Here is a 23,700-nt window from a genome sequence, read left to right on the forward strand (position 1 = left end):
ACCTTCTGGCACGGTGTGAACAAATTTTCCATTGCCCAAGAATGTTCACCAGTTTCACAAATTGTTCGCACCAGTTATGTGAATACACTTTTCACGACCTTTTTTCTTTCCTTGGGCTATGCTTTTCACACGATATCACGTAACCCGGTTACTCGGACAACGATTTGGCGTTTTCTTAACAACCAGCAACGATCAAGGTGCACTGTGATAAAATCAACAAATCTTCACGAGATGAGATCGATTGTAAAAGTGAAAACGACAGGAAGAGAGGAAGAAACAACACAAACTTCACTTTCTACGAATCTTAAAACCTACCGAAAACAACGGTGGCCTCCGGTGCCGTTGAGAAAGTCCACATCGTCTTGCCCGTGTGGAGACGTTTCTGTGCCGCCACGCAGCGTGTTCGCGCGATACTGAAAAGACCCGCGCTTCCGACGAAGTAAGCAGCAGCAACCGGTGTTTGAATGGAACAATTTTGTTCGTTCTGGTACATTTTACGCGAGCGATGGGTGCGAGCGAGAAGCCCATGCGCCGTTGGTGTACGGTAGAGTGAGGAGCGGGGAGGAGTATTGGGTGTAGAGGAAAATAACAATCGAAAGCGCCGGCGAACCACACGGCACACTGTGTATTTCTTGGAGGCTGCGTCTGGAGTGATTGCGGTTGGGTTGACTAAAAAATGTCGTCAAGTTATTTCCACCGGCTAACAAAAGTTAAATTAATGTGACCCCTAAAAAGCATAGTGATAGGGTAATTAGACCAAAACTTTTTAACAATAATTATTAATCCAAGATAGAAAACAAACTTTATTAAAACATTACAACGGCGGAGACATGATGCGAAAAAAGAATCGATCCTGCCAGGAGTCGAACCTGGAATCTTCTGATCCGTAGTCAGACGCGTTATCCATTGCGCCACAGGACCCTGCTGAAAGTCGAAGATTAAGTAAACATACCGTCGTGTAATGATGGGAAACATTTTTGTTTTTTTGTTTACCCGAACAACTGCATGTGCATGTGATGTATTTCATATTTTCTATTCTATTTATTATTTCATAACAAATTCCAACTTTCAATCATAAATATTGCAGAAGAGAAGTTGGGTGCCAAATATAATAACAAATAACACAAAATTGTGGAGCAAAACTTCTTTGATTTAGGCGTTATTATGGATTCAAATTCAACCTAAACGTACAATTTAATTTATTCCCTTAGCTATAACATATTGTATATACCATTTCCTTCACCCAATAATTACATTCAAACGCAGAACTCTCTTTGTTTCCGATGAATTTCGGATAAATGGTTCCCCTTGATTACGGCAATTTATGCCGCCTGCACATGCATATTAATGGGTCGGGGAAAACACCGTGAAGCATCGGGATGGTACCCTTTTTCCGAGGGAAGAAGAATCGGTCAGCTGACCTCGGACTGTCGAGAAAAAGGGGTTTTGTATCAGCCTGTCCCAGATTCGTTCCGACAGCTTGCACACGCGATGAACGGGAGACCGATTTTGGACCGGAAAGAAGCTGCGTTTATGACGTACCATATAAAAAGGACGATTGTGTTTGCGCGTGGGTTTTTGTGTTTTCTTTCCAACCTTTTCCGAACCTGTTTCTTGTTGCTAAGAAAATACCGGAGGTTTTTTTTAGGTATAGAAATAATAGATAATTTATTTTGAAAAAATCCACCTATGTAACAGCCTTTATCAGTACTCAAGAATCCTTACGTCGGAATACATCGCACTCTCACTTTTCACAAACATGCCTCGGCAGCTTTTATAAACGTTGCTATGTTATAAAGTATGTCCTTTAGGTTATTTTTCCCCCAATATTGTTTTTCTTCCTTTTAGAAATTTAAATAAATATAATAGCGTGCTGTCCCGTATTTTCATCGTTGGAATCATCGATTTTTTTTCTGGTCGTTGAGAGTAAAATGGAATAGAAATACAAGGTTTACACAGCAAGTAGCGATCAATTAACTTAACATGAATATCGCAGTAAGTCGAAAGCTGATCCTAGTATTTTAAAATAATAAAGATTATTGATACAATGCAACTATATCCGGCCACCGTCGCTTGTCGTTGTCGATCGTTCGCTGTGTCATTTTAATTTCCACAACGGATCAAGATCTTTGAAGGGATCATTGTTGGCTTCCTCCTGCACGGCGTTACTGGCCGCCTGGGCCGATTTCATCTGATACGACGTTAATATGCCACCTGGAAAAAAGGAAGACAAGGTGTAATTAAACACACGCCGATGGGTATCATTGGTAATATCGGGTTTTTATTTTGTGATTTAAGCTGCTAATTCCTTCTCATCGGCCTTACGTTTGTTCAGGATGCTATGCCCATTGTTTAGCACTATCTGATAGGAAAGTTGAATGTAGTTTGGGTCGCGCAAAGCACCCTTCCGCTGGCAACAGATCCGGTACCAAATGTCGATCACATCTGTTTGGAAAAAAGAGTATCGTTTTATTGGTTAAATGTTAAAACAACTCGCTAGGGAGGCTGGATCACTTACTGATCAGCAAGGGTTTCCGCGTTTGTGTGGCCAAAATCGTGGTGATGGCAACCGTGATCAAGCTTGACCGATCGGTTCCATTCAGGCAGTTCAGCACCAGTGGGCGCAACTGTTGTTGTTTCTGCTCGTGATTGTACTGACGGTACGCATCGATCAGATTCTGTGCCACCCCCAGCACCTGTTCGGGTGAATTTTTCGGCCAGAGCTTCGGTTGCAGCAGCGCTACTGACTGCGAATAATCAGAACCGAGCATGCTGATACGCAGCGTCCGCTCCGTGCAGTGGGTTAGATCGAACTGTTTTTCCAGCATCACAGACACATCACCATAGCTGAGCTCTTTGCCCGTTTCCGTCGGCCAAAAGGGGTCCAGTAGCTAAAATGATACAATGTTTTAACTTAACAAATCTCCTAAGTTTGCCTTCCGTTTTAATCCGCTACTTACCTCGTTGGCGGTATGCAAACATATGATCACGTTGGATTTCTGAGACCAAGCCATGTTCCAGAAGTCGTTTACCGTATTGGGCAACGGCGTTTGCGCCAAAATAAAGTGTGGGCAGCCAAAACCGAGGTCCTAAGGAAAATTTAACCGGAACAAAAATTATGCCTGATGCGCTAAAGTATATTTGGCAACAATTTTCAACGATAATGCTAGCGATATAAGCTATATTTAAAGACAATTTTATCTCGGTGGAGTAGGGAAGTGATTAAAACACAGATTCCACAGAAGAGTGGAATGAAGAATTAAAAACTTACCAATTTTTGGTCCTTTTTGAACTTTCAGTTTCAAGGTATTCAAAAAAACGATATCAAAGACGAAACACAAATAAAAATTTGACAAATAAGTCGTACCAGATCCATTTAAGATTTCGTAGAAAACGAACGAACGTAAAGGAACGGATAAAGACTGATCTAATCTGTACGGCTGTGTCCAGTCGACAAAAACGAAGACATTCTGCGATGCTACTCACCTTCACGTAAACCGCATTGATGTAATTGTCTGTATCGGTGGACAGCTGCACCCGAGCGTGATCATATGGCACGCAGTCGATCGAACGGTTTTTCTCCGGGAAGAGACGAGCCACGTTAACTTGTCTTTTAGACTCCTCCTTCACCTAAGGGAGGAAAGTGTAAAGAACGCGTTAGCAAAGGACTAGCATAGGACACCACACCAGCCATTACGAGTACTTACGAGCAGATCTTGCAGTTCCTTCCACTTGCTGTCCAGCGGTGTCGTCCCGTTCAGCGTTTTGATGTTAATCGTTTCGACAAACTTCTCCAACCGCTCCACCTCCTTGTGGAACCATTTCACGGTCGCGGCATCGTCGAATGGGTCCGGTTTGGCCGGTCGCAGGAAAACATTGTCGAGTGAGGAGTTGGAGGGAAGGGTGTTCGTGACCATTCCCGAGACGGTGGCCGTAGCTCCACAAACCGACGCACTTTCCCAGTCGAAGCTAGAGCTCATGTCCGAACAGAGTGAGAGATTGTCGAGGCTCGGTTTCCGGTCGCCGATGGTAGCAGCGGATGGAGTCGCTGACATTACTTGTTCCTTCGCCTTCTCCACCAGACTCTCGCTGTTGGCCTTCGTTGGCGTGAGGATTACGCTATGGTTGGTTTCAGTTCCATCTACCAAGCTGCCAGCAATGGACGAGGTGGAAGGTTGTGGCTGGAGGATCGGTACACTGATCGGCGGAACGATCGCTGGAGAAAAGTCTATGCCCGAGAGAAGATCAACGTTTTTGGATTGTGGAACAGTGGTGGCCTGGGGTACGTGCACCTGTGGACTAACCACCGACTGATGCTGCTGGGATGAAGCGGTCGTGGTGGTGCTCGCCGTGGCCGGTGTCTGGTGCGAGTACTGCGGTTGTTGCTGCTGCGAACCGGTACTATCGACGTACGAATTCGTGTGATGGGAGTAGTGCGCCACGTGTGCCGCCTGATCGGAATTTCCATTGGGGGTCGCTTGCGGTTGAATCGTCTGCTCACCTTGGGACTGGTGTAAATACTGGTTGGACTGTATGGTGGAGTACGTAGACGATTGGTGGTAATACCCGGGGGTTGAAGTGTTTACCGGAGCTCCTGCATGATTAGCATAATAGGACGTATTCGGTTGTTGTTCCTGCGCATAGGATACGGCAGTCGGCGTAGTGCCGGAAACTGACGGGTATCCCGCACCAGCCGGTTGATAACTACCGGTCGACAGTTGGTACTGTTGCGAAGCGGTGGAATCGACCGAAGTGGATGTTTGGTTGGATGCGGAATACGTTGATTGTGACGTATTTCCGACCTGTGGATTCGCTACGTACTGATTTTGATACGACACAGCTCCAGCTCCGGATGAATCGTACTGAAAGCCACTCGCGTAATCATAAGCTCCGGTGCTTGAATTATAGGAATATCCCGGATGAGATCCATAGGATGCGGTCTGCTCTGTTTGATAAGGCCCTTGTTGGTAATGCTGGGTGGGAGGAGCTTGCTGCTGCTGCTGCTGTGTGGGAGGAGGTTGCTGTTGCTGCTGTGAAGGCTGCTGCTGGTGTTGCGGTTGGGTTTGGGGGTAGTTTCCGTACGCACTCATATCCTGCACCGACGAGACTGATCCCATGGATTCACTAGACGATGCCGGATACTGGGAATAGGTTCCAGTTACAGAAGATACAGGATATTGCTGCTGCTGCTGTTGACTTCCAGTGGCCGCTTGGTATCCCGGAATCTGTCCTTGTACACTTGGGTAGGACTGGATTGAAGAATCACTTACACTGGCGACGGTATAATTCCCGATGGAGCTACTAGCCGAAGCAGGCATGTAGTATTCCCCGGTATTCTGTTGGAGATTCATGATACCAAACTGCTGATTCAGTTGTGACCAGGCTGCCTGCGTTTGTCCCGCATCCGTCGAGGAGGAGGCTGTCGAAGGAGCAGGCGAAGCTTGCTGGGTCGGAGCCGCCGTCTGTCCATATTGTCCATAGTCATAGCCACCGATGTTATTGGTTGGATTATGCTGTTGGATCTGCTGCTGCGGTTGTTGCTGTGGTGATTGATTATAGTAGTAACTGTTGTTGGTGTTGTTGTTGTTGGTTTGATACATGGGATTTGTGTAGCCTGTCGAAGTAGGTTGTGGTTGGGACTGTGGTTGGTGTTGCTGAGTTTGCTGTGGTGTTTGCGGAGTGTACTGTGAATAATCGTAACCAGGGGCAACGTTTGTCAGATTCGTTCCACCGTACTGCAGTTGATGCTGCTGTTGCTGATGATAATTGGAGTAAGATCCATACGAATCTTGATAGTAACCTCCAGTTTGACCAACGCCACTTCCACCTCCACCACCCATCGGAGCTGTACTTTCCGATCCAACGGGTGTCGGTCGAACGGAGGGTAAATGGTTCGTCATACCCTTATCAACACCGGCCGCTTTGATCGATCCCAAGCTGATGGTACCCGCCTTAAGATAGTCCTTCAGCTTCGGACCACCACTCCCTCGTCCAGTACTGCTTCCACCTGTTCCACTCGCGAAGGAAGCTGTTGGGTTTCCGGAAACATCCATTCCTAACGTGTTGATTGAGGGGGATTCACTCGCTCGTTTTGACATGTTGCTCGATTTCAGCTTCTGATTGCGTTCCTCTTCCTGTACATCGCATGCTGCCTTCACACGTGAGTACAATTTCTGCACGTTGCTTTGGAGTTTGCGGTAGAACTCCAACCCTTTAGCGCTTTTGGACAGCAGGTCCTCGTACACATCGAAAGACGCTTGCAGGGAGGAGAAAAATTGATCGCGACGGGATTTCGCATCGGTGAAACTCTTCAGCGCAGGGGCACACCGTGCGTACACGTCGGTGAGGGCCTTCAGGATGTTGGCCTGAGCTTTCATGTTTTGCTCTAATACTCCCACCAGCTGGTCGTGCTTCGATAGTTCCTTGCGAAACAGTTCGTCCATTTTCGCCTTCTGATTCGAGCCGCTCTCGAGCGCAATCAGTTGGGACGTGATGTCGTCCTCGGTGATGTTGTGCCGCAGCTCCTGGTACAGCTTGCTTCGCTGCCCTTTCATTTCGTTAACCTTCGACAAAATGGCATGCAGTTCCTTGAACGTGGGCTCATCGAATTGCTCGTTGCTGACCGGAATTTGCGCCTTAATGTCCGGCAGGGGTTGCGAGAGGATCTTCAAATTATGCACATGCAATCCCATGGCCTTTCGTAGGGTGTCATTGCTTTCACCGGCCTTGTTGTGGGCCTCCTGATACTTTGCCAGCTCCCGGCCGAGCTCCACGATGTGAGCACCACCGTTCGAACGTTGGCCTATTTTCGCCTGATAGTGTTCCTCCTGTTTTTCGTCCTGCCGCAACAAATTCTTGATTTCTTTCAGCGTAAGTTCCACGTCGGAGCACGTGTCTGCTAAGGTGCTCATGGACTGCACTAGATCGGGTATTGCGTTTGGTTTCGCTTGCAGCTCAGCGCACCGATCAACTAAACCCTGCGGCAGGCGGGTATCATTGGTGGCGGTCGGATTCTGTCCAATCGCGTCCAAATTAAGTGAACTCATGAACGTTTCAAGTTCAGTATCCTTATCTTCCACCTTCGTCCCGATGGTACGCAGGAGGGATGCCTTCTCCTCGCTGTAAAGGGAACTACTCTCGTGCGCCTTCATTGGCACAAGGCGGTGAAATATGTCTTCTCCCATGGCCTCCGAATCGGTGACGTTGAATGCGATCCCATTCACCAGGTTAGCTCCTTGCACAGCCGAGATCGCACTCAGCTCCGGCACCTCTTCGTGGTAGATGAATTCATTTTCGTTCTTGGCCGACTTGCGCTTCGCCTCCACCACGTCCATCGTGAACTGCAGCGCGTCGTTCACTTGCTCGATGTGCGCCAGCCCCTTTGACTCTTTGCGTGCTTCCTCCAGCTTGTCGAATGAGGCTTGGTACAGCGCTACTCGTTCGCCCATTTTTTGCTGCTCCTCCGACTGTTGACCCTGATAGAGTAGCAGGATGCAGGACAAGTAGGAGATCTTGAAGCGCACATACCGGCGCCACTCCTTGAACTGCTTGCTACCAACAAGGTCCTGGATACGCCCGTCATCGCCGCTCTGCGTGAGCAAAGCAGCTAGTGCCGAGTTGTAGTAGCTTATGATCTGTGCCGTCACCTTGGCGATTATGCCCGACTTCCGATTGTCGCACAAGCTCTTCTCCATGATGCACTCTTGGGCTTGGGCGAGGCAGAGAGCTTGCATGTAAATCAGCAGCTCGGTGGACAAATCGCCCTGCAGCAGCAGCGCATAGTTATCCTTCACGTACCCAAACGCCCAGGCAGCACACTGGAAGTGTGTACAGGCTTTCTTCATACTCTCCGGATCGGATCGGCTTTCGGCGGCACCGAGTTGGGTGTGAAGGGCAGCGAAATTATGCAGTACCACAGCCATTTCGTACTTCAAGTTCGTCTTAGACAGCGTTGCCCCCGAGTAGAGGTCTTTCCAGTGAAATGTCAGCATCTGCTGGCTTTCACTCAGACCTCCCAAAAGAAAGCGGTTCTGGATCGAGTGCAACTGACAGTAGTAGCGCCGGATGGTGGCCGTTCCCTCGACATCCCTGGTCGGACGGACGGCGTTTCCACGTAGTTGTTCCAGCTGATAGCATTCTTTGGTGTACGAGGCAGGATCTTCTTGGTAGTATTCCGCAATGTACTGTAAAAGTGATGCAGTAACAAAGGAGATTGAAAATCACGGAACGACAAGGCAAACCCGAACATGATCAAGCACAAAGATGCACTATCTCTGCTAATTAAATTTAACAAGTGACGTGCAGCGCTCTCTGTGTATGATTCATCCGGTTCTAGCGCTATCACTGACCTGCTTGAGGGTACCGAAATTTGTTTGCTCCGGGCTTGTTTTCAGCTCGAAGCTAACCATCGGCATCCGCGGTACGGCCTCCATTTGCACGGTACCGTTTCCCGTAGTCACGGGACTGTGCAATTTAGGTTTTTCTTCAATTTACACTCTTTCGAAAGCTGCACTCCGTAAGTAGGTTGCTTACACCTTTCTTCTTCCAGTGTTGACAGAATCGGGATTCGGAAGATTCGAAGATTGAGCCCGTGACGGATTCTAAAGGATTTGATCCCATTTGATGGATTCAGACCATATTTGATTCACTTGGAACTTCAATCAAGTTTGATTTGGGCTGGGGTTTTGATTCGATTCTGCCTTTATTTGATTCAAACTTGATCCGAATTTATTTGAATTTGATGTAACTCGATTCAGGGGATTGGGATTAGGATGCGTATTTCGGGATTCGAGTCCCTCGAGTAGAAATACGATTTTACCACCACTAGAACGAAGCTGACAATAAGCAAGCCCACGGGTACTTTACTGAGCTAATTGCTTGAACGAAGCTTTGGTAGAATAACCTGGTTGGAAAATTGAAATGTTGAGAAAATAAACAAATAAATATATCATCTCACAAGAGGTGTGGGCAAAAAACGAAGCCCGGGGCCTCATTAAATAATTTACCGATTTTCAGTCTTTTCTAGTTTTGAAAAAAAATTGGAAAAGAGACAGACCTCTACAGGAACAAGGTAGACTTTTAATTTGAGGTCGTATGGTTCCGGCCAAAGGAGCGATTCGGAGCAGTTCACCAACAGGCCATCACTAGTCCGAAGACAAATTTCGAACATCATTCATTTGTCGAACTAGAAAAAAAACATCGCTTGAGGTACGAGTCGAAAAGAAATCTCGCACATCACGAAGGTGCGAAAATATTTCTGCTGTGTTTGGTGTGTGAAGTGCAGAATTTGCTGCATTTTTGCATCACAAACCGCACCGATAGTGACCGGAGCGAGCCAAATCGAGGAAGAAAATCGAAACGAAGTCCATCGTGCAACAGAGGCTTACCGTCTTGCATTGTTGTTGCTTCTTTGAGGTGTGCTTCCGAAAGTAGGCGTGAAAAAAAGGCAAACACGCACCTCGCCAAATTGCGATGGCAAAAATGGTGGCAATGGAAAGAAAAATGCCCCAGTGGTGCAGCTTCTAAAGCCGTTCGAGGGAAGCGTGTAGTCAATGACGAAGAAAATCTTTAGTGCCACAGCTGCAGAAAGGAATCTCCGTCCGAGAATTCGTCCATCCGTGTGTGTGGCCGAGTGCGTGCGTGCGTGCGAGTACGTCGATTTTTTTTCGGGGTGCTGCAAAGCGTAACACCGAATCCCAGAAGCGACACGAGGAAAACGAGCACCGCACTTCCGCTCGTTTGCGCCACCTTGGTGTGAATAAAAGTTACAAAGGTAAGGTGTGGTGGAGAAAGTGGTCAGCATTGTGGATGCAAAATTGTGTAATCTTGTCTAGAAGGGAGGAAAAATGTAGCCTCGCCTTGCCCACCCGGTGTCAAGGATTTGTGTGTTGAAAGCCCCAGTGTGCAGGACGTTGCCATTTGCGTACAAATATGCGCGAATGAACGTATTTTTACGCGACTGCGATGACTGTCGACCAAATACCGTTACTATAGCCATTACTGCGATTCTAAATGCATTCTACTGCAGCATGCAACTTATTTGTTTATATTTCAATCCCTCGAATGGTTCCAAAAAGGACCGAGTCATTCAAGATCACCGTTATCATTACACAGTACGTCGAATGTAGGCGATCGGCAATCTTGATACGAAAAACAGATTAGAACCAGTTCGAATTGCCTTTCAGTACCTCTTTCCCTGAAGCGCTTTGCGGTACACTGCTCTGCCATCTCGTTTGGTAGGGCTAACGAATTAACCTGTTTCCCGCTCGAAAAAAGATCCGCTATTTAGGACAGGTTCTGAACGCTTCGTTTGAAAATAATTTCCTCCGCAAGCTGTCTCTTCTCTTTGTCGGTTGCTTAAAGTGGTTAGTAGGCTTGTTTCTTTGCGATCGAAATGGTGCGCTCGGGTGATAAGGTTACAGCACACTGCATTTTTGCTTGATGAAGTAGCCACGTTGTTTTAATCCACCTTAATTATGTCTACTTCCTCCTTGTAGATAGATACCGTGTGGGGTTGGGCATCTGCCCCGCTGCGTCTAGCGGCTAACAGGATGGGTGACGTGCTGATATCGGACCGTCCGCCGTCCCCGGCAAGGTAAGTTGAAACGCATACCGCTCACGTTGCCAACGCAACACTCTCTCGAGATGGAGAGGATTTTCTAATTCGCATACACACCGCCTTCTTTGACCCCTTCCAGCAGACTATCACACACCTCGGAGAAGCATCCTCGGGTTACGCTGCAGGAGCTGAACGTCCTGCGTCGGCACCGGGAGCTCTGCGATGTCGTCATAAACGTGAAGGGTCGCAAAATATTTGCGCATCGCGTCATCCTGTCCGCGTGCAGCCCGTACTTCCGAGCGATGTTTACCGGCGAGCTGGAGGAGTCACGCCAGACGGAGGTTACGATTTGCGACATCGATGAGAACGCAATGGAGCTGCTGATTGACTTCTGCTACACGTCGCACATCGTGGTGGAGGAATCGAACGTCCAACCTCTGCTGCCGGCCGCCTGCTTGCTGCAGCTGGCCGAAATACAGGACATTTGTTGCGAGTTTCTGAAGCGCCAGCTCGATCCGGAGAACTGTCTCGGCATTCGCGCCTTCGCCGATACGCATTCGTGCCGGGAGTTGCTGCGCATCGCGGACAAGTTCACCCAGCACAACTTCCAGGAGGTGATGGAGAGTGAGGAGTTTCTGCTGCTACCGGTCGGCCAGCTGGTGGACATTATCTGCAGCGACGAGCTGAACGTGCGCTCGGAGGAGCAGGTGTTCAACGCGGTGATGGCCTGGTTGAAGTACAACGTTGCCGACCGCCGACAGCATCTGGCACAGGTGCTGCAGCACGTCCGGATGCCGCTGCTGAGTCCAAAGTTTCTCGTCGGAACGGTGGGGTCCGATTTGCTCGTTCGCTCGGATGAAGCGTGCCGCGATCTGGTCGATGAGGCTAAGAACTATCTACTGCTGCCACAGGAGCGCCCACTGATGCAGGGTCCACGGACACGCCCCCGAAAACCGACGCGCCGTGGTGAAGTCCTGTTCGCCGTCGGTGGGTGGTGCTCCGGCGATGCAATTGCGTCTGTTGAGCGGTTCGATCCGGAAACGTCCGACTGGAAGATGGTGGCCCCGATGAGCAAACGTCGTTGCGGCGTCGGTGTGGCCGTGCTGAACGATCTGCTGTACGCTGTCGGCGGGCACGACGGCCAGAGCTACTTGAACAGCATCGAGCGATACGATCCGCAGACGAACCAGTGGTCATGTGACGTAGCACCGACCACTAGCTGCCGCACCAGTGTCGGTGTGGCCGTACTCGATGGCTTCCTGTACGCGGTCGGTGGCCAGGATGGTGTGCAGTGTCTCAACCATGTGGAACGGTATGATCCCAAGGAGAACAAATGGTCGAAGGTGGCCCCGATGACGACGCGAAGGCTTGGCGTGGCCGTTGCCGTGCTGGGTGGGTATCTGTACGCCATCGGAGGTTCCGACGGACAGTGTCCCCTGAACACCGTCGAGCGATACGACCCTCGACAGAACAAATGGTGCGCCGTCAGCCCAATGTCTACGCGAAGAAAGCATCTAGGTTGCGCAGTGTTCAACAATTTCATCTATGCCGTGGGCGGGCGGGATGATTGCATGGAGCTATCGTCCGCTGAGCGCTACAACCCGCACACCAACTCGTGGAGTCCGATCGTCGCGATGACGTCCAGACGAAGTGGGGTAAGAAAATCCAACTAATTAAGGAATGATACGAAAACATTTGCTTATTATACCGGGACATTTCACAGTGTTGCGGTAAGGAAACCGTAACATGAGAAAGTGATGAGTTAAACCCTAAATTTATGAAAAAAAAACATTCGCAAATGACGAAATGAGCTACTGTCGCGTTATTCAGTATCTAAATTTTCAACATAATATTAATTTAATACGTTCTCCCACAGGTTGGACTAGCCGTCGTCAATGGTCAATTGTATGCCGTCGGTGGATTCGACGGTACCGCCTACCTGAAGACGATCGAAGTGTACGATCCGGAAACGAACCAATGGCGCCTGTGCGGCTGTATGAACTATCGACGACTGGGCGGTGGGGTTGGCGTGATGCGGGCACCCCAAACCGAGAACTACATGTGGTAAATAGCGTACAATCCCACCATCCCTCCACAACCACCACCACCACCAAAACTTTCGAATCGACTCTATTTCTATCTCGCTCTCTCTAGTCCGATGCTATTCTGTTATAATCCCTTATTACCTAGCCCTCCCCATCTCCTGAGTATTTGTATATCTCACTATTTCCGATCATTGTACCTCTTCGAAAAAGGTCCTCCGTTAATCGTTCCTTTATGAGAGTGAGATTTGTTAGAGAAACAAGCGATACAACTTTTAGGTAGAAGGATAAAATACAGTCATTTGGGAGTAAAGGAAAGGCTTGCAAGCTCCTGTATGCGCACTAGGTACAACTGCTAGGGTCTGAAATGGGTGCAAAATTGTTAATCCCGTTTGATATATTTTCATTTGTAGAGCTTTTTTACAACGTGTTGGATATCTTGGTGTTTAAGTGTTGTGTACATTTCGTTTTGTAGATATTCTCCTTTATTGTGTTGTGTCTCTTGTTGGACAGAAAATTCATAACGCTCGTAAGGCACCTGGACAGCTAGATTTACTGTAACGCTTTTACTTTGCATCATCATCAGAATCATATCTCACTCCATCTCTCACATGTTTTTGGTTGTTTTAGAATTATTGCTATCCATCCTTCATTGTTCATCTCGCATCGCCGGAGCATTTCCATTCCCCACCAACCAACCCACCCACTTTCGCTTCTTATCGTTTCGTTTTCTTGTTTAACACCATACGTTTCTTCACTTACCTTTACTTTTAGGATTCGCAAAGATTCCGTTGTTTAACATTTACACAAAACACATTCGACCAGTTTCTGTTCGCTCTCTAACAGCGCTCAGCGCGCCGTCGTGGCGGCCGTGGCGCTGCCGGCGAGGTATCCGTGCGGGGAGAAGCAGAAGAAAATGGTGTAAAACCTAGAGCACAACGACCCCGCCCGGTCGGGCGGTTCAGCATTGTGTACTCTCTCAGTTAAACGCGTGGTATTATCGGCGGAATTGTTAGCCAACGCTTCAATCACTTTGGATCTAAGTTTTCCAGTTTTCCAATACCTCACTATTAGATGTTTGGTTTTCGGTACAGCAGCGTGATGGCTAGGCTTTTGTTTGGTAGAAGTTTTATGGGATAATTTTTTGTTTCTAAAGTATACATTTTTCAGTTTTCATCTTTTTCGAAGTTTTTTTTTTGCCTTCCGTTGTTTCTACACGAACTGAAAGTTGAAACACACTCATCAACTATACTAAAAGAAACAGGAAAATTACTAAGATCGTCCCAGAAGGAAAATGTGTACATAGTAAGGTCGAATTACCGGTGGTTACAAAAAGGCATTGCTTACAGAAACAGTAATCGTACCAGGAGAAAAGTCCGATTTTCGATAGGTTGAAATCAACAAAGTCAAAGGTTGAAATCATCAAAATAAGCAACTCTTAACAACCACATCCCAAGTTTCGCGTAAATTAAATCATTTTGCTACAGCCTGTTAATATTGTTAGCTAATATTTTGTTTTTAAATGTTGCGTTTTTTGTAATTAACAAGCCGATTGTTTGTACACGACCAAATATCGAACCACATCAACGATCTCATCATGCTTTCGTAACATTTTTCTAGAACCGAATATGAACCGAAAACAACACCAGCAAGTAAGTTGGGAAGAACCAGCAAAAACGTCAAATTAAGAAACGCAGTTAATCATTAGAGTGGCATCTTCGTTTTATTTCAATCTCATCACATTATTCTATTAGTTATTTGCTTCTTTCCTAACGCTTTGGTATGTTGAGCTGCAAATTACTGTTCATGAGCAATGTTTTTGCGAAGGAACCTTTTCCTTCATCTCTTTGGTTTTCATTTTTTCGAGTACCTAGTAAGCAAAACATTTTCAATCAGAGATTTCTCATCGTTTGCTCGCTTTGAGCTAGCCTAATGTAAACATTGTGCTGAAATAACGGAGCGTGGCATCTACATTACCACTTGAGATGCTCGCACGTTGAGCCACGTTTAGAACTTAAAATGTTAATGTTAAAATCGTAGCGCATGAAATAAGGCTCTCATACCGCTGTATTCTTTCGGCAGTAATAAAAGTTTGAGGCGATGACATGGTTGAAAAGGGCACTGAGGAAAAAAGTTGTTAGTGGATTCGCGTTTCAGCAAATAAACTTGACTTGTGAATCAATAAAATCGATGTCTGAGAAAAGAAACACGCCGCAGCGGCGGCCGGTTAGCTAAGCCAAAGCTTAGTGTTGTCGAACATGAATTAACAAACGTTTGAAGAAAAAAAACCCAACTAAGCCAGTTATTAAAAAATAATTAAAGCCGTTATGTCCAGTTCCCTTCCAGCTGTAGTACAGCGTGGGCATGTAGTATGGCGCTGGTTGAAGACAGAAACACAAGGTTTCTGTTTTAGCGGACAGAATGACGCAAAGTTACAGAAAGTTGTCGAGAGACTAGTGATGAGATTAGTATTATTGTTTCTGGCAACGCGTTATATGTATCCTAGGATAGCATTAGTGACAGGACAGTGAAGAGGTGGAATGAACTGTAGGAATCAAACGTTAGGAAAAACCTTTACTCTGCCGAGATACTCGCTGGTATGAAAATGTTAGGAAATAATGCTAGGTTAATGAATGCTTCACGGGCAAATAAACAAGGTCCCATTTGTAGGTAAACAAAGGTAATGCGTCCTCGGTCGGTCGAAGGGATGTGCAGAAGCATGTTTTCCCACAGCATCTAATAGAGCACTACATCGTAAATAATTTCTCTCTCGCACTTTAACAACGCATGGAAGGAAGTGCATCTTACTCTCGTGGCTTAAACAAACACTATGTATAAAAAACTACATTTCCTAATGGCCGGCTTGTTTCCGACGGTTCGATGATGATAGATTCGGTTTGTTCAGCCCACTTTCATCTCTGATTACATCATACTAATTTATTTAGAATTTGAAACGATTGTCAGCAGATGCCCGCTGGGTGGCGGGTGGAGAATTATTTGTTAAAAATAATTAGAGTAACTATAAGATGAGCGATGTGATTAAGGTAAACATTAAAGTAAAATGACTCGATTGTACGTACTTTGTGTTGGGCCTTTCTTCGCTACCAAGTTGATGACATACCATTAATATCCTTAAACCTTAGATCCTTGATGACATAAAATCGTTTCAGAAACATGCTGCTGCGATAATTGTTAGTAATTGAATTGAACAGCTATTTGTAGCAAATTTGTGGCCCCGCTCCCCGCCATCTAAGCACACCAGGAAGAAGCAGCTATGAAACCTTTAACTGAATCCGTCGGACAATTTAGCAGACTCCGGGACGATGATAATCATCCTGTAAGTATTTAGTGCAGTGACAATTTTGCATAAATTCGCCCAACACTAATACTAACCCGAAAAACCGGTAGAGACGATTATTTGCGAATAAAATAATTGTTTAAAAACTCTACCAAGTGTAATTGTGAACAAATTCTCAGACGCTAACCAACGGAGAAAATTATTTGTGGAAATTTTTTTTTCTATCAAATTCTTCAAAACTAACCCTCGCGGATCAAGCACCTTATTTTGTGCTTAAAAGTATTAGGCAATTATTTGTGCATAAAATAATTCGACAAATAGAACTTACAGAAAAAGTTCCAATTCGCTTTTTTGCAAATATGCCATCAATACGTGGTAAAGGATATTGCTCAACTGACAATCTCCTGTTTAGGGCACTACTGCTATTACACTAGCCCATTGCAATGTTCTATACGGAGTTAATATTCCTTCTTTAATTAATTTTTCAATATCCTCCTCCACTGGTTTGAGTAAGTCGAAAGTACCGGTGTAAGCCTTATGAAACACTGGGCAAACATCCGGCTTTAGAATTAAACTCGCTTGGTAACCTTCAATAACGTTTCCATTTTCCATATTTGGTTCGTTCTTAAAATTTTCACCGATTTCCTGCATTATCTCCAATTATACTGTGCATAGATTTAAAAACTTTTCTCCATTTAAGGAATATCCAATCAAGAGCATCTCTTCCTATCAAACAACTTACAGCCTGCGTAGTTGGAATTACTACCACGTTAATTTTTCCTTTTGCTCCCGATGGCGTGCATACTTCCATAGCTAATCTCCTTAACGGCACCATTTTTTCTCCTGAAGCCTGTATGAAGTTCGTGCTTGTTGTCTTTAATCCAGTTTCACCCAATCTTTCCTTATAGATATATTCCGGAATGACACTTGTGACCGCTCCGCAATCGGTCTCGAATACTTAAGCACTACGTCGGTCTCGTGGGGCCGACAGTGTTCTTTCCCGTAAGCCGGCGCCGGTCTGCTCGGACCGACAGGACCCGTTAGGTAGGCCGGCGTTTCTACGAATTGCTGGCAGAACGGAAAGCAATGCAATTTGCGCATAGCGCTTAACGTGTTAACAAACCAACAATAATCGAAATAACCAATTGCACAGTAACCATTCAAAATGAAACCTTCTCGAACATAACCCCGAAGATTGTTCGAAGTAGAGTATTTAGCACCAATATACGCAAAAGTGGTCAAATGGATAGAAACTCCAATACTAGCGCTGGAATCCAACAATTGAACATCGAAAATCTGCAGAAAAAAACCACATCCGATCAGTAAAACTAACCAAACCATCGGTAACGGGTTGTTGGAATCGCTATCAACATTCTAACGTACATGGGATTCAAGTTCCTCATGAATAGAACCAAGAAGGTAAGCAACAAAACCATCCTGCAAATAACCAGAAGTCAAGAAGAATCATCTTTCACACAGCCAGCAACGGTACCGCTGAAGAATTTGCATACCCCAAGGTTTGCTCTCCATACTAGCCGATCAAGGACGACCGCCCAATCTTGGGGGTGAGTGCCTTCGCATAATGTTTCACCCTCGCGGCAGGTTGTCACCACATTCCATGACTACCGAGAACCTTCGCGGTCGCGAACATAAACATGAATTCTATGTCGAATGACCAGAAACCAATCGCAGAGCAACACGCCATGTCACTGAAGATCACCCGAAGCAGCAGCAACGATAAAACAGACCTTCGCGACGATTTTGAAATTAGTATTTAGCTAGGTTCGGTCCGAACAAGTTCAACCCCAACCAATTAAGCGAATAAAGTTTACATTTTTTTATAATATCGAGTAAAAATCATAACGCATATATTATTGCTTCAACAAATCACAAAAGACAAAAATGGAGGAAAAACTGAACTAGTACGCCAGAAAATTTATTTACGATATTAAAACTCCTTCTCGTCGAACAAAACACTACAATGATCATTTTTACATACGAATAACGGTATTTTTGTAATGTCGTGAGAAGTCGCGGCGAAAACGTTGGCCAGATCAATCGCGAGCTTCCGCGACATTTGTGAAATAAAAGATGACCGACTTGGGCTATTTTTTGATTACTTTTACATTTTCGGTTAGCACACATTGTCGCAGAACATGCAGATCGCGGAAATGTCACAGCGCCGTGTAGACGCACAGTAAGATTAATCTTATCGTTTAAGTGATAACCAAAAATATCGGTCAGCGTAGCCGATAGTGTTACTATGTTGGTTAGTTTGAATTTTGTCGGAAATAGTAACGGTTCGCTCCAGTAGGTGAAAAATTTAAAGTGAGTGTATTCGGTAGAACTTGTTGGAGGGCATGAAAAAAGCACGTGCTCCGTTACACCCGAGTGAAGGGTCAGGGAATGTGCGTAGAAAGCTTGGCATACCGCACGATGACCCCGCGGAGCAAACGGCTATGGTCGGTTCGTTGGTCAACAGTTTGCCACTATCGTTGGCGTTCGGTAGTGGTAAGACCGGAGCCACCCCGGGTGGTGCTCCGGTGGTTGGTGAAATGGCCGCTGAACGTCAGATGTCCTCGGGTGAAGGAATGTTTAGCCCATTCTCGGACGCACTGGATAGCGAGGAGATTGCCCCGCGTGGCTTTGTGAATCCAATGTTCGATGAAGAATCCGGTATAACGTCCGCTTTGCGTTCGCTCGATCTCGGCGATGGCGATGAGGAAGAACCAAAGCTGTCCAGTATAGAGAAGAAGTTAACGAAAGTCGTGGACAAGATCACCGAGACGGAGGTGTCCCCGGCGCAGATTGCGATGCTGGGCACCGCCACGACCAACGTGGAAGAAATGTTGAATAACGCCCAAGAAACTTTGGGGGAGGCGCAAGCAACTCTAACAGATGCTTTCGAAGGAGCGACGGCAACGTTGACGACGGTGATTACAAGCGCGCCCGGGTTGGCAATGGAAGCACTGACAACCAACGCGGAATCGGTCACACAAGACCTTCAGCAGCTGGACGTGGATCAACTTGGAGAGCTGGCTGGTGCTGCCACGGCGTACGCTTCAGCGATGCAGGTAACTAGGTCTAAGAAGAACAAGCTCTTTTGATTTGGACTCCGTACTCCATAGGGGTAAAATCCATCGAACACGCTGATCCTTCCCCGCAGGGTCTTAAAATGTCGTGCTGTGCTACCTTTGGCACTTTGAGTTTGCGAGACAGTTTCGGGCGATAAGCACGTACCGATACAGATGTCGTAATTAAGTATACGTTAAGATATGAACAACGATTAAAACTGCTACACTTATCTAATTTGTTCGATAGATACCTAAACCATAAACATTAAACTTGCTTGTAGCAAGTATATTCCGATAGCATTTTTTACTACTTAGATTGTGAGTTTAATCCCGGCTGGATGACGGCACAGTAACGAACAAGATATGTTCCATTACAAACCAGTCAATGGAGGTTTGATAAGGACGGCTTATCGACATTGGGTAATGTAGGCAGATAAGCATAAATTGAAAACATAATCACTCTAAAATGATAACTTAAATTCAATTCAATGCATCACGGATTAGCAGATATCTGACGCGCGACCTAGATTTTGCCCTGTGCCATTTACTAAGTATTGTATTTTGATATTGAATAGTTTTACATAACTTTTGTCCATAGCAGAGATGTCAAACATGCGACCCACAAGAACGTTGGATGCGGCCCGCGACCCACTTTAAACAATACATGGACAGTTGATTATTGGCCTTCGTGGTTCCACGAACTGTGGGTTTCATACGTTCCATACGGCTTAACCATCGTCAATTTAAACAATTTCTATAAGAAAGTTATACTCATCATTGATCCGACATATGGCGGTCGACAAGAGCAATTTATGTGTTCTAGCGCGCAGAGGATAGTGTTTCTTTTTTACCACTGTTGTAACGGAGAATTAAAACAAAAGCGTTTTTTAATGTGATGTGCAAGTGATACCAAATCAAAGTTTACGTTTTTAAAATGCGATCTGAGTTCGATACAACAACTATGATCGATAGTTTTCCGTCATCTTAGTTTTGATTCATTTGTAAAAAAAAGTTGGTCAGGATAAAAAGCTCGCTAACATGTTTGCGGCTAGTTTAATTAAATTTTAATAATTCTGAGTGGTTTTTTTAAATAGAATACATATTTTGTGTAAACTTCACCTTCAGATTTGTTATAGAAAATATGTTCATTCATTCGAAACGGTTAACAGTAAGAACTCCGTCGTAAGCGCATTGGAGACATGGAATGGTTTTTCAAATTCCGACGAAATCATATTAAGTTTATTTAAATATATTTTGCGATTCAACACTATTGTGCTTTTTTGTAGAGGGTTAGGATAAGTTAAACTGCATAATTACTACAGCAAGCTGATTGCCGAACATGCGTAGTGTTTATGTAGTTCGTCAATTTTGTATTCCATGAACACTATTTGTGTTCTCTTATTGTTGTCTACCTCTATATGTTGGCGTGATTCCGGATAAATGGTTAGTATTCGCTGTCAGGCATACTGAATCATCACATTATAGTTTTTTTTACTGGAAATTGCTCATGTAATGATACTGATTTTCTCAAGAAAATAACATACAACTAATGAAAACCTTGGGGGTGCCCATGGCGCAGCGGAAGCGCGAGGAAACACCACACCACAGGTGTGGGATCGAATCTCGAGTCTGGCACCTTCCGGTATTACGAACGGCTGACCACCACCGATCTATCGGTCACACCAAACTCTCTTCGGAGAGAGGCCTTGTCCCACTAGGGGATGTCGTGCCACATTAAAAAAAAAAAAAAATGAAAACCTGGATATCATTCATAGCTGAATATGATTCAATCTATAAGAGCTAACATAATACACCAAAAATGTCAAAGTTATAATTGACTGTTAAGCTAAAATCACACTGATTAGAACCTAGTTTCATGATTCCAACCATTGTTAAATTTTTGCACGCAAACCTATCAACTAAGTTTGACATCACTGGCCCATTCATAAATGGGTCCCATTCACTAATACGATACGTCTTACGTCTTAACTTCTTTGTGCTACAACATGATCGGTCATACCGGAAAGGAAGGAAAGATTTTAGCAACAGTGAGATTAAAGTTCGAAAAGTGATTGACAAGCTCGTACCAAAATTTGCTTTCATCTAGTTTTGCTCACCCAGCGATTTGTTTAAAACAACAAACCTGACCATGAAGCGATGCGGGATCCCACGGGTTGTTGAACTTTTCCGGACAGGGGCCAAACTGTGAAAAAGTGCTAGAAACTAAAATATAGGTAAAAGAGTTTTTTTGATCAAGTCCGTATATTTTATTTATAATAAGATTAAAAGTCGTTTTTATACGAATCTTATCTTATTAAATAATTTCAGTTGGCGTACTCCTCTTTACCGACCTATGCGTTTTAATTCATATCTATTTCTATTTACATTATGCGACGCATACTTTTTAATAGAAGTGGTAGGAGAAAAAGAAGAGAGAGAAAGGAAAGGAGAAATCATGGAAGCATTTCGCGCAACCAAAAATTACACATCTCACAGGAATCACCACGTGGTGTTGGTTGGTTGTTATATATGATGGATATTACAGTATGCTACTATTTTGAACCGACCTCGTCCTCTAAATAAATCTCATATGTGATGCCGAATCTCATTCTCTCCACTCTCTTGATCGTGGCCTTCCGAGGGAAAAGAATCTGCTTATACTCTGGTTCAGAACAAGTTTTGCGTCTGTCCGGCATGGTACAAGGTAGTAGCGTGTCGTGTGCGTGCCACTATCTTCCCATTTTTGGTGCGTGCTAGTGCGCTTGTTGTGATTCCGTTTGCGGTTTCTTGTGCACACTACATTTTTGAAGATTTCGAAACCGAAAGGGGTGATGGATTGTAAATGTCCTCATTGCGAGTCGTTCTTCAACACGCGAGACGATCTCGAGGAACATGTGAAGGAATCGCACACAGCGTTCTACTGCGGCACTAATCAGCTTTTTCTCCCGGAGCTAAATTACGCCACCACGAGTGGCACACCGCTTGGTCACACCACAGACGCCAACCCCATAACGGTAGGTACCACCCGCAAGTGTTCTGCTTTATTTTCATCCCGAAAAAACAAATCCACCGGATATACATATAATCATAAGGCGGAGCAAAAGAACGTTGGCGCCATAACGCGCGAACAACCTATATGATATTTTAGTGATACATATACACGTTTTAATAGAACGTTAATTTATGCTAGTGTTAATGTTTAGAAAACAAGTGGTCAGAAGACAAGTGGTCTATTACACGGAAGTTTGATGTTCATAAAGTTGAATTTTTTAGGGAGGCTTAATCGTGCCCAAGTTAGTGTTTTTGCAATCCATTTTTGTTTACTTTAGCTAATGTCACGCATCAAATTTTTAAAACTACAGGTGTTGTGCACCCAAAAACTCACTAGTTTGCTAGTCTCCTCTAGTGGTATCAACCACTTTTGCTCCGCTTTGCTATCCCTGCATCCGGTGGCCGATTAGTAATCTTTAGTAATTTAGCATTATCTCATTTTCGTAGACGGAAGTGGATGGACTCAAGGTGGCAGAAGGAGGTGCGGGCGATGGGGCCGGCGAATGTGGCGAGATCGGTGAATGCGGCGGTTGTGGCGAATGTGGCGAATGTGGGGATTGCGGAGGGGGCTGTTTGGAATGTTGCGCGGTGTGCGATTGTAAGCCAATGTAAACCCCCTGTGATTTCTAATGCCGAAAACATTACTCGCATTCGTTGGATGAAGCATGTTTTCAATAAAATAGGGCTCTCTTAAACTTGTACAGTGCTTGTAAGTATCGTTTAAACGAACTTGTTAAAAATTGTGGAATCTCGATTTTTTTGTAGTTCGCAGAAGTGATAAGGTGAAGTTGATTGAAATATTGATTAAATTTTTTATTAAACGAACGTTTTACGTATACGCAGAGGCTTCAATTTCGTACACACAATTTTGTGAATTTTGAGAATGAATCACGTGCTTGTACTACTTGCAGTGTATTTGCAAAAAAATTACAAACAAATGAAGCAAAGGTTGCTCAAGTTGCTTATTATGGACGAACGATAAGTCTCGTTCAACATAGAAACAAAAATGATGTCAAACAAGTTCAAGTCATAAAATTTAACCTTTGAGATGGCCCGCGTAAAGAGTAAGTGCGTGATAAAGAACGTGAACAAAAAAGGAGACAATAGTGTCCCAGAACATTGATCCAAAAAAAAAAACGCTGAAAAATTCCAGAAATGGGTCCGTTCAATTTAAGACGAACGCAAGAAGCGCCCAACTCGTGTGTATGTGTGCAGCGACAGCTTTAAACGCGTGATGCAAGATCGATCGAAACGATTCTAGGGACACATTTCTCACAAGCGGAAAGCGAGATGATTAGAAGGGAGGATCGCGTAGCAATCAAATAGAGCAGGGGTCGGCAAAGTCCGGTCCGCGGGTCAAATAACACGTTAAGCGCTACGTCGGCCCCATGGGGCCGACAGTGTTCTTCCCCGTAAGCCGGCGTCGGTCTGCTCGGGCCGACAGAGCCCGTTGGGTAGGCCGGCGTTTCTACGAATCGCTGGCAGAACGGGAAGTAGTACAATTTGCGCGTAGCGCTTAACGTGATAAGGCCCTCCAAATTGGTTTTATCCGACCCGTAAGAAAATTTTAGTGCTTCATACAAAAAACCCATCTCAATTTTTATCGGATTTGCGCCTGATGTACGTTAGTTTTCCTCCCAAACATGAAGATTTAAATTGTTCAACGAGGTGTTCTGT

At 45.1% G+C, this 23,700-nt stretch overlaps 2 protein-coding genes and 1 non-coding gene across 5 annotated transcripts; 1 reads left to right on the forward strand and 2 right to left on the reverse strand.

Annotated features, from left to right (window-relative positions):
- Positions 1-848: 848 nt before the first annotated feature.
- On the reverse strand, positions 849-921 carry Trnar-acg (transfer RNA arginine (anticodon ACG)). Its single transcript has one exon. It is a non-coding gene; the product is annotated as a tRNA-Arg (tRNA).
- Positions 922-1,966: 1,045 nt separating this feature from the next.
- On the reverse strand, positions 1,967-8,477 carry LOC131261045 (tyrosine-protein phosphatase non-receptor type 23). The gene is made up of 8 exons (XM_058262935.1): positions 8,349-8,477; positions 3,708-8,183; positions 3,487-3,630; positions 3,272-3,292; positions 2,961-3,089; positions 2,519-2,891; positions 2,326-2,445; positions 1,967-2,214 (listed from the first exon to the last, which is right to left on the reverse strand). The coding sequence occupies exons 1-8, from the start codon at positions 8,430-8,432 to the stop codon at positions 2,099-2,101; spliced, it is 5,463 nt and encodes a 1,820-aa protein (XP_058118918.1). The 5' UTR covers positions 8,433-8,477; the 3' UTR covers positions 1,967-2,098.
- Positions 8,478-9,228: 751 nt separating this feature from the next.
- On the forward strand, positions 9,229-23,140 carry LOC131261050 (kelch-like protein diablo). 3 transcript variants are annotated; one of them, XR_009178174.1, is made up of 6 exons: positions 9,229-9,772; positions 10,497-10,594; positions 10,698-12,213; positions 12,435-12,622; positions 13,375-13,905; positions 23,131-23,140. XR_009178174.1 is itself a non-coding variant. In XM_058262943.1 (5 exons), the coding sequence occupies exons 2-5, from the start codon at positions 10,551-10,553 to the stop codon at positions 13,397-13,399; spliced, it is 1,773 nt and encodes a 590-aa protein (XP_058118926.1). In that variant the 5' UTR covers positions 9,229-9,772; positions 10,497-10,550; the 3' UTR covers positions 13,400-14,005. The 3 variants fall into 3 exon arrangements, 2 of the variants coding, with proteins under 2 accessions (XP_058118926.1, XP_058118928.1); XM_058262943.1 differs by lacking the exon at positions 23,131-23,140 and having other exon boundaries at positions 13,375-14,005; XM_058262945.1 differs by lacking the exons at positions 13,375-13,905; positions 23,131-23,140 and having other exon boundaries at positions 10,701-12,213; positions 12,435-12,626.
- Positions 23,141-23,700: the final 560 nt, after the last annotated feature.

This window comes from Anopheles coustani, chromosome 3 (genome assembly GCF_943734705.1).
Source record: "Anopheles coustani chromosome 3, idAnoCousDA_361_x.2, whole genome shotgun sequence".
Lineage (NCBI taxonomy): Eukaryota > Metazoa > Arthropoda > Insecta > Diptera > Culicidae > Anopheles > Anopheles coustani.

What these genes read in the sequence shown, in the direction of transcription:
- LOC131261050 (XM_058262943.1), top strand. Translation starts at nt 10,551, where the DNA reads ATGGGTGACGTGCTGATATCGGACCGTCCGCCGTCCCCGGCAAG. An exon ending in CGTCCGCCGTCCCCGGCAAG is followed by an intron (nt 10,595 to 10,697) that starts GTAAGTTGAAAC and finishes GACCCCTTCCAG; the next exon opens with CAGACTATCACACACCTCGG. An exon ending in TGACGTCCAGACGAAGTGGG is followed by an intron (nt 12,214 to 12,434) that starts GTAAGAAAATCC and finishes GTTCTCCCACAG; the next exon opens with GTTGGACTAGCCGTCGTCAA.
- LOC131261045 (XM_058262935.1), bottom strand. Translation starts at nt 8,432, where the DNA reads ATGGAGGCCGTACCGCGGATGCCGATGGTTAGCTTCGAGCTGAAAACA. An exon ending in TCAATGCGGTTTACGTGAAG is followed by an intron (nt 3,293 to 3,486) that starts GTGAGTAGCATC and finishes TGAAACTGAAAG; the next exon opens with TTCAAAAAGGACCAAAAATT. An exon ending in GTTTGCATACCGCCAACGAG is followed by an intron (nt 2,892 to 2,960) that starts GTAAGTAGCGGA and finishes GTATCATTTTAG; the next exon opens with CTACTGGACCCCTTTTGGCC.